We start from the raw sequence: 7,183 nt of genomic DNA, 5'->3' as shown, positions 1-7,183 counted from the left end.
AGACAGACTGAGAGCCTCTGTAATGCAGTTTTATAGAGAGCTGACCTTCATGGAGGCTGTTGGGGGATTGTAGGGATGCAGAGCTCATCCCAGCTCCCTGCATTTGGCCACCAACCCTGGCTGTGCTCTGCCACGGGGTTTTTCAAAAGGGTGACTTGATCCTGGTCCCGTGATGCTCTTGTGGTAAACAAGAGGAAGGATTTCACTGACAGCCCTTGGCTGGTGGCAGTCACAGGGCTCAGGCACCCCGGAGCCTCTGCAGGGTTCAGAGGTGGGAGTGAATCACAGCAGTCACTCAGCGTGACATCCGTGACGTTCCTGTGACATCCATGACATTCCTGTGCCGCAGCGCCCCCCTCCAGGGATGTCCTCAGGCGTCACCCACATCCTCCATCCCCCCTCAGCTTCCCTGCCTCCAGCAGGTCCCACCACCCTCCAGCCTCTCCTCCACTGCAGCTGGGGGGCTTCCCAAAGGAGCTGGACACGGCAGGTGGGGTGGAGGGGCTTTATTTATTCCCAGGTTTGCTGGGCACCCCCAGCTCTCACACAGCCCTGGCTGTCCCACCTCAGTGCCAGTGCCCTTGCCTGCTTGAGATGCTGAGCTGTCCCCAGGCTGTGCAAAGGCATTAAAATCCTTCCCCTACCATGGCTCCATGGCTGTGCTTCCCTGGCAAACAACCTCCCTCCCCTTGGTCCTTCTGTGCTTCGCTCCTGGATTTTCCTACCTGAGCTGGGTTTGTGCCCAGCACTGCCCTGGGATGCAGCTCCTAAACCAGGACACAAACAAACCAATATTTTCCAAATGTCTCTAAAATTGCACCCACAAGCTCCAGAGCTCAGACCCTGTGCAGAAGAGCCAGAGCTGCACAGGGACTGAGCTTTGCTTCTTTCTCATTTTTCATCCCCACTTCACTGCTGGGGCCTGTGGATAAATCCAACAGTCCTACAGTTTTGGGGTCTGAAAGCTTCCTCCAGCTGGGCACTGGGGCCAGGGATCCCCATCTGCAGCCCCTCACATTGGGGGGTTGCACTTCCTTGCACACATCAACTGGGAAATGCTGGTTGGAGGGGCCAGAGCTTTTCACAGGCTCTGGGTGTAGATGCAACAGGGAGTAAGTCCATCCATGATAGAGGAGCAGGCATTTACACATGGCAGTGGATTTTGGGGTTTGATCTCTCTGCTCTCAGCAAGTGCTTGGTGGAAGAAAATCCTGTCCTTGGCTGGCTCTTGGCTGAGTTTGTGTCAGCAGCATCACGGTTGTGATTTCTGGGTGCGTTTGAATTAAAACGATTCAACTGAACCCAAAACGTCGCCCAGCCCCAGGCCTGGAGGAGACTGCAAAGCCCTGGGGTGGGAGGGAGCTCTGCTAGCTGACGTCGAAGGTGACAGAGGAGCCATCTGCTCTGTGCTCCTGCCCCTCCAGCCCTTCCTCCCCCCAGGGCTGCGTGGGGACCCTGCAGCGCGCGGCCGAGCGCCCGGGCAGGGCTTCGCTCAGCTGGGTCAGCTCGCTGAGCTCTGCCTCCAGCGTGCTGAGCGTGTGGGCAGCCTGGGCCACGTGCACCCTGTGCGCTGCCCTCTTGTGCAGGAGGCAGCTGAAGATCTTCTTGAAGCCCTTGCGGAAGTGCTTGGAGACCAGGGCGTAGACGATGGGGTTGACGCAGGAGTTGGCGTAGGAGATGACGTGCGAGAGGATGCGCAGCACGTACGTGGAGTGGTTCAGGGGGAAGTGCCCGAACCACACGCACAGGATCACCAGGTGGTGGGGCAGCCAGCAGAGGCAGAACAGCACGGCCACGATGATGATCATCCTGGTGACCTTCCTCTTGGCCTTCTTGGACTCTGACATGTCTTGGAGGGGATCCACGGAGCGCCACAGGTAGCGAATGGTCCGCACGTACGTGAGGCTGAGGATGAGCACGGGGATGATGTAGCTGAAGATGAAGGTGCAGGTGTCCATGATCTTGCGCTGGGAGATCTCCCAGATGGGGTGGCAGACAGTCAGGTTGGCCAGCTGGAACTCCTGGTAGTAGCTGAGGTAAGGGCCCGAGAAGATGAAGGAGAGCCCCCAGATGAGACAAATGGCCAGGAGGGCGTTCCTGGGTGTCCTCAGCTCCCTGGAGTGCAGGGGGTATCGTATGGCCAAGTACCTGCAAAGGGAGAGGGACATAGCTGCAGTGCTGGGGAGGGCACAGAGAGAGCATCGCCAGGAGCAGGTTGGAGAGAGGGCAGAAATGATGGATTTGGGATTTCCAGGGCTGTGAATCACACAACTGATTCCCCGGTGCTTCTCAGGGACCCTGTGCAGCACAAAGGACTGAGGAAAATTCTCTCCCTGACCCTGTCCCGTCACACTCCGCTCTTGGCAGTGGTTGTGGGGACAGTGGGGATGTTCCCATTCTGTCCTTCCCCTAATCCAGCAGACCCTCACTTGACCATCACCGTCTGGCACAAGTGACTGCAGCAGTGAGGATACAAAGGCAGGAGCAGGTGCCCAGGAATCCCAGACACAGCATTCCTTGTACTGGCACACATGAGAGCACATCACCCCTTTTCAGCTCTGTAATTAGCTGGTCCCTTAATTGCACCCAGGTCTGAGGCTTGTGTAAGCCCTCCCTTGCCCAACACCTCTGTTCCCTCCGTGGGACACAGGGGGAGAGGCAGCCCCTGGGGTGCTGTCAGCAGCCAGTGCAGGGCTGTGCTGGGATGGCAGGACACATCCAGCCGGGCTCCAGGCCCTCCCAGGGCTGGCACAGGGACTCTCCACATCCCACCTGGCAGGGTTTGGGCACCGAGTGGAGCAGCACCAGGAGCTCCCAGCCTCTCGCTTGCTGCAGAGTCATAACTCACCAGCCTTGCAGAGGCAGGGACTGAGGTAAAGCACAGGCAGGAGCAGCAGGCTTCCCAGCAAAACCCACCCTGGAACAGGCTGGGATAACCACTGGGACAAGGGACAGCACGGGGACAGAAAGGGGATTTTTGTGAATAGAAGGGGAGGGTGGGAAATTCAGTGTGTCAGCTCAAACATCCCAGTGGTTTTTTCTCCTCAAGTTCTGCCTGCTTTGCCAGGGGCTGTTGGGAGGGAAGGGGCTCTCTCTGTGCATCCCAGGAAGAGCCAGAGCTGCACAGGGACTGAGCTTTGCTTCTTTCTCATTTTTCTTCCCCACTTCACTGCTGAGGCCTGTGGATAAATCCAACAGTCCTACAGTTTTGGGGTCTGAAAGCTTCCTCCAGCTGGGCACTGGGGCCAGGGATCCCCATCTGCAGCCCCCCCCATTGGGGGGGTTGCACTTCCTCGCACAAATCAACTGGGAAATGTTCCTGGATTCCCCCAGGAGCCCAGGGAGATCCCAGCACTCAGGATTCGGCCCCAGGGGAATCGGCCCCGGCGGGATCCAGAGAAAGGAGAGCCTCGGGATGCAGGCAGCCCCTCCCCTGCTCCCTCTCCTACCTGTCCAGGGACACGGTGGCCAGGGTGAAGCTGCTGGCGTACATGGTGAGGTAGATGAAGAAGTGCACGGCCTTGCACATGAAGGGCCCGAACACCCATCCCTCCAGCGTGTAGATGGTGGCTTGGAAGGGCACGCAGAAGAGGATGAAGCAGAGGTCGGCCACCCCCAGGTTGAGGATGAAGAGGTTGGTGGTGTTCTTCACCTGCCCGTTGCGCAGCAGCACGGCCAGCACCAGGCTGTTGCCCACGGTGCCCACGAGGAAGATGATGAAGTACACGAGGGGGATGATCACGGACTCGGGCTGCCAGCCCCCCCCGGAGCCCGCCAGCGAGCCGTTCATGGCCGGGAGCGCCCGGCCCGGGGCTGGAGGGGGCGGCGAGCGTGGAGAAAGCACCGGGGGCACACGGGGTGAGGGGGAGCGCAGGGAGATCCGTGTGGGGTGCGGGAAGAGCACGGAAGGGAGGAAAAGGGAAAGGGGGTGCAGGGAGAGGTCAGTGAGGAGCGCACAGGGATGCACAGGGAAGTGGCGGCTGGAAAAGACGTGCAGTGCGGAGTGCAGCAGGGATGCACAGGAAAGGGGGTGCACGGAGAGGTCAGCGGGGAATGCACAGGAAAGGGGGTGCAGGGAGAGCCCGCTGGGGAGCACAGCGGGGATTGCACGGGAAAGGGGGTGCAGGGAGACTGCAGCAGGGATGCACAGCAAGGGGGAGAAGGGTGGAAGGGGAGCACACGGGAGCCGCACGGGGAAGGAGGGGGTGCATGGGGAGCGAGCGGGGGTCCCGCCGGGGCGCACGTGGAGCCGGGGGCCCTTCACCTCCTCCGGGCGTGCGGGAGCTCGGGGCGGCTCCGGCGGGGCGGCTCCGGCGCTCTCCGTGCGCCGGCGGAGCGGGGGGGCCCGGGGGCTCCGGGCGCGGCTCCCGCCCGGCCCCGCGCACCGAGCCCCGGGGAGGGACCCACACCCCGGGAACGGACCCGCGCCCCGCTCCCCTCGCGGGGCTCGGGCTCGGGTTTGCCCTGGGATGGGGGGAAATGTCTCTCAGGGCTGTCACCCCCGGGAGGGGCTGGGGCAGCCGGGCTGGGCGCCCCAAAGGGAGCTGGGCACCCAAAGTGAGGCGTCTGCGGGGCTTTCTTATTGCCTCCCCCTCCAATATTCACTGAAAGAGGGTTGGTTTGTTCACCCCCATGGCTGCAGCGCTGGATTTTAGGAATGGGGATCCTCTGCCTGCGCATGTGTCCGCATTTTCCATCCTCGCACCACAACACCCGAGGTGAGGTTTTCAGAGGAACTGCGTTTCTCCCCACGGCTGGGAGGGCAGTGCGATACACTGCAGCGAGAACAAATCTATTTCGTGCCATGTCTTCCTCGTGCAGAATTGCCTTTTTGGTCCGGCACGGGTGGAAGCCTTGGGAGCTGCAATCGGCTCTCCAAGGACTCTCCGTCTGACCCCACCCCAGCCTGCCTTGTTTTGCTTCTGTGGAGAGGGAAATATTGAGTGCCTCGATTCCTTCTGTAACTAACTCGCTCCGCAGCTTCTCCGCTCTCTCAGCGGGCGTTCAGCGCCCAGCCCGCCGTGCTGGGGGCTCTGGGGACACTCCTGTGAGATGCAAAGCTGTGTTTCGTGTCAGGTACAAACAGGTGATGTGTGTATTTGTGAACGCGAAATGTGTGGACCCCGACAATGGGAGAGCTGTGAATTCTAATAATAACTGAGGAAAATAAAGCATGGAAAAAGGCCCTTGAACCTATCTTTTCTTTGCAATTAACCCTGGTTGATTTAGGAGCATTGGAATTAAGGTGTTAAAGATGTTGCTTTTTGCTTGCATTTAATCCATAAAAAGCTCTGCAATAATAACCTTTTGAAGTATAATTTTAGAATATTACTTGTATCCTTGAAACTATCACTTTGGAATATATATAAAGGAAATATGCTTATCTCAGGCCTTATTGAAGCAGAGAAAAACAGCTTGAGAAAGGAAGATGAACATCACCTCAAGGGTTTATGGTTTTGACCAAAGGGAAGCTGGACATCACTGTTATGAGATTTAGAGTCTCTGCAATTAAACGTGGACACACATCTGGGGAGCTGGACCCCACCAGATGGGATTCGTCTTTCTTCTTTTGGAAACTGGACCGTCACCATCTGGGGATACTCCTTTGAGATACAACCTGAGAAATTAAAATCACAATAGTGATTAGAATTGTGATGTAATAATTTGGAATGAAAATTGCTGATGAGTAAAAGATTGGAAATAGGAACTGCTGAAAAAAACTGATGAGTACCCCTGTAAATACCTGTAACCATCAATTATTGGTGTGCAGTTGGAGGGAAAACTTCACCCACTGTGCCCAGCTCTGTATTGCTCATACTTTACCACATTAAATAATAAATTGATTGCTGCTTGAATATTGGCCTAGTCATGAGATTATTAAAAAAAAAAACAAGGGGAAATGCTCAGTTCCTTCCCAATAGCAGTAAAACCTGGGAGTAGCAGGATAAAGATAAATAGCAGCAAAATATATTCTTGTTCTGAGACCTAGATGGGTTTCTTGGGCAGGAGTGCAGGAGGATGATCCAGGTCTCCAAAAGCAAGATCCTCTGGCCAAAACCAAGAGGAAAAGGCTAAAACCAATAAGAAAAGACCACAACCAATAGGAAAAGGCCAAAATCAATAGGAAAAGTCCATAGCCAAGAGGAAAAGACCAAAACCAATAGGAAAAGGCCAAAATCAATAGGAAAAGGCCACAACCAAGAGGAAAAGACCAAAACCAATAGGAAAAGGCACGCTGTGGGGCTGGCAGAGGCATGTGAGTGCCTGCAACTCTGTGGATTTATTCTCTGCAGCTGTCCCTGTGACACCAAAGGCAGCTCAGCCTCTCTGCAAGGCTCCCTCAAGGCTCTGCAGTGGAATTCACACACCCAGGTGCTTTTATCCTCCCATTTCCAGGTTCCAGAGGAATCCAGAGGAGCAGCAAATCTTCCTGCCAGTGTGCAAGAAAGGTGGTGTGGCAGAAATGTTCCTGTGCCACACCTGGTGGCTGTCCTGACGCTGAATTAGGTCCTTTGGGTGTTTTTGGGGCACCTGAGAGTGGGTGCTGCTGTGCCAGCCTAAGCCAAGCCTGTGTGAACTGCCCCAGCTGCAAGAGAGGAGCTGCTGTTTGTAAAATGGGCTTTAATTGCTGTGCCTGCTTAGTTCAGCATCATCCTGGAGCACAGTTTGGTTCAGACAGGGAATGAAATGAATCCCTGGGAGAGCATTGGGAGCCTGGAGCAAAGAGTTTAAAACATGTGCACAGAAAGCTGCCACTTGAGGACATGGTTGATTTTTATTTATTCATTTTTTTCCCCTTTGAGCTTTGCTGTCTATGAGAGGAAAGGAGAAGTTTGAAATCAGGAATAACAGGTCACAGCTGAGCCCTTGGAGGGGGAGAGGAGCCAAATTGCTCCTGGGAGTGTGACAGCAAAGTGAGCCAGGCAGGCAGAGCCCAGGGTGGCAAAGATGGGTCTGGGGGCACAAGCAGCTCTTGGGGCAGTTTGTACTCATAAGGGTTCGTGTAAATATCACCATTAAGTGCTCAAATAAATTTGGTGTTTGTCCCAAATGAGGTATTCAGCCCCATGTGCAATGGACCTGGTCTTTGGTGCTTACAGCATGAAACAGCTCCGGGATGAGGTGAGATAAGGGCAGTCTCTCCTTTCCCAGCTGCACTGCCCGAGGGGTTAAGGCTGCTGGA

At 56.0% G+C, this 7,183-nt stretch overlaps 1 protein-coding gene across 1 annotated transcript; it reads right to left on the bottom strand.

Moving 5' to 3' along the window:
* Positions 1-585: 585 nt before the first annotated feature.
* Positions 586-4,238, bottom strand: GALR2 (galanin receptor 2). Its single transcript, XM_064728532.1, has 2 exons — positions 3,450-4,238; positions 586-2,148 (listed from the first exon to the last, which is right to left on the bottom strand). The coding sequence occupies exons 1-2, from the start codon at positions 3,788-3,790 to the stop codon at positions 1,368-1,370; spliced, it is 1,122 nt and encodes a 373-aa protein (XP_064584602.1). The 5' UTR covers positions 3,791-4,238; the 3' UTR covers positions 586-1,367.
* Positions 4,239-7,183: the final 2,945 nt, after the last annotated feature.

Source organism: Zonotrichia leucophrys, chromosome 18, assembly GCF_028769735.1.
Source record: "Zonotrichia leucophrys gambelii isolate GWCS_2022_RI chromosome 18, RI_Zleu_2.0, whole genome shotgun sequence".
NCBI classification, from domain to species: Eukaryota; Metazoa; Chordata; class Aves; order Passeriformes; family Passerellidae; genus Zonotrichia; species Zonotrichia leucophrys.
The sequence above is the reverse complement of the archived record's forward strand: the minus strand, read 5'-3'. Positions and strand labels throughout refer to the sequence as shown.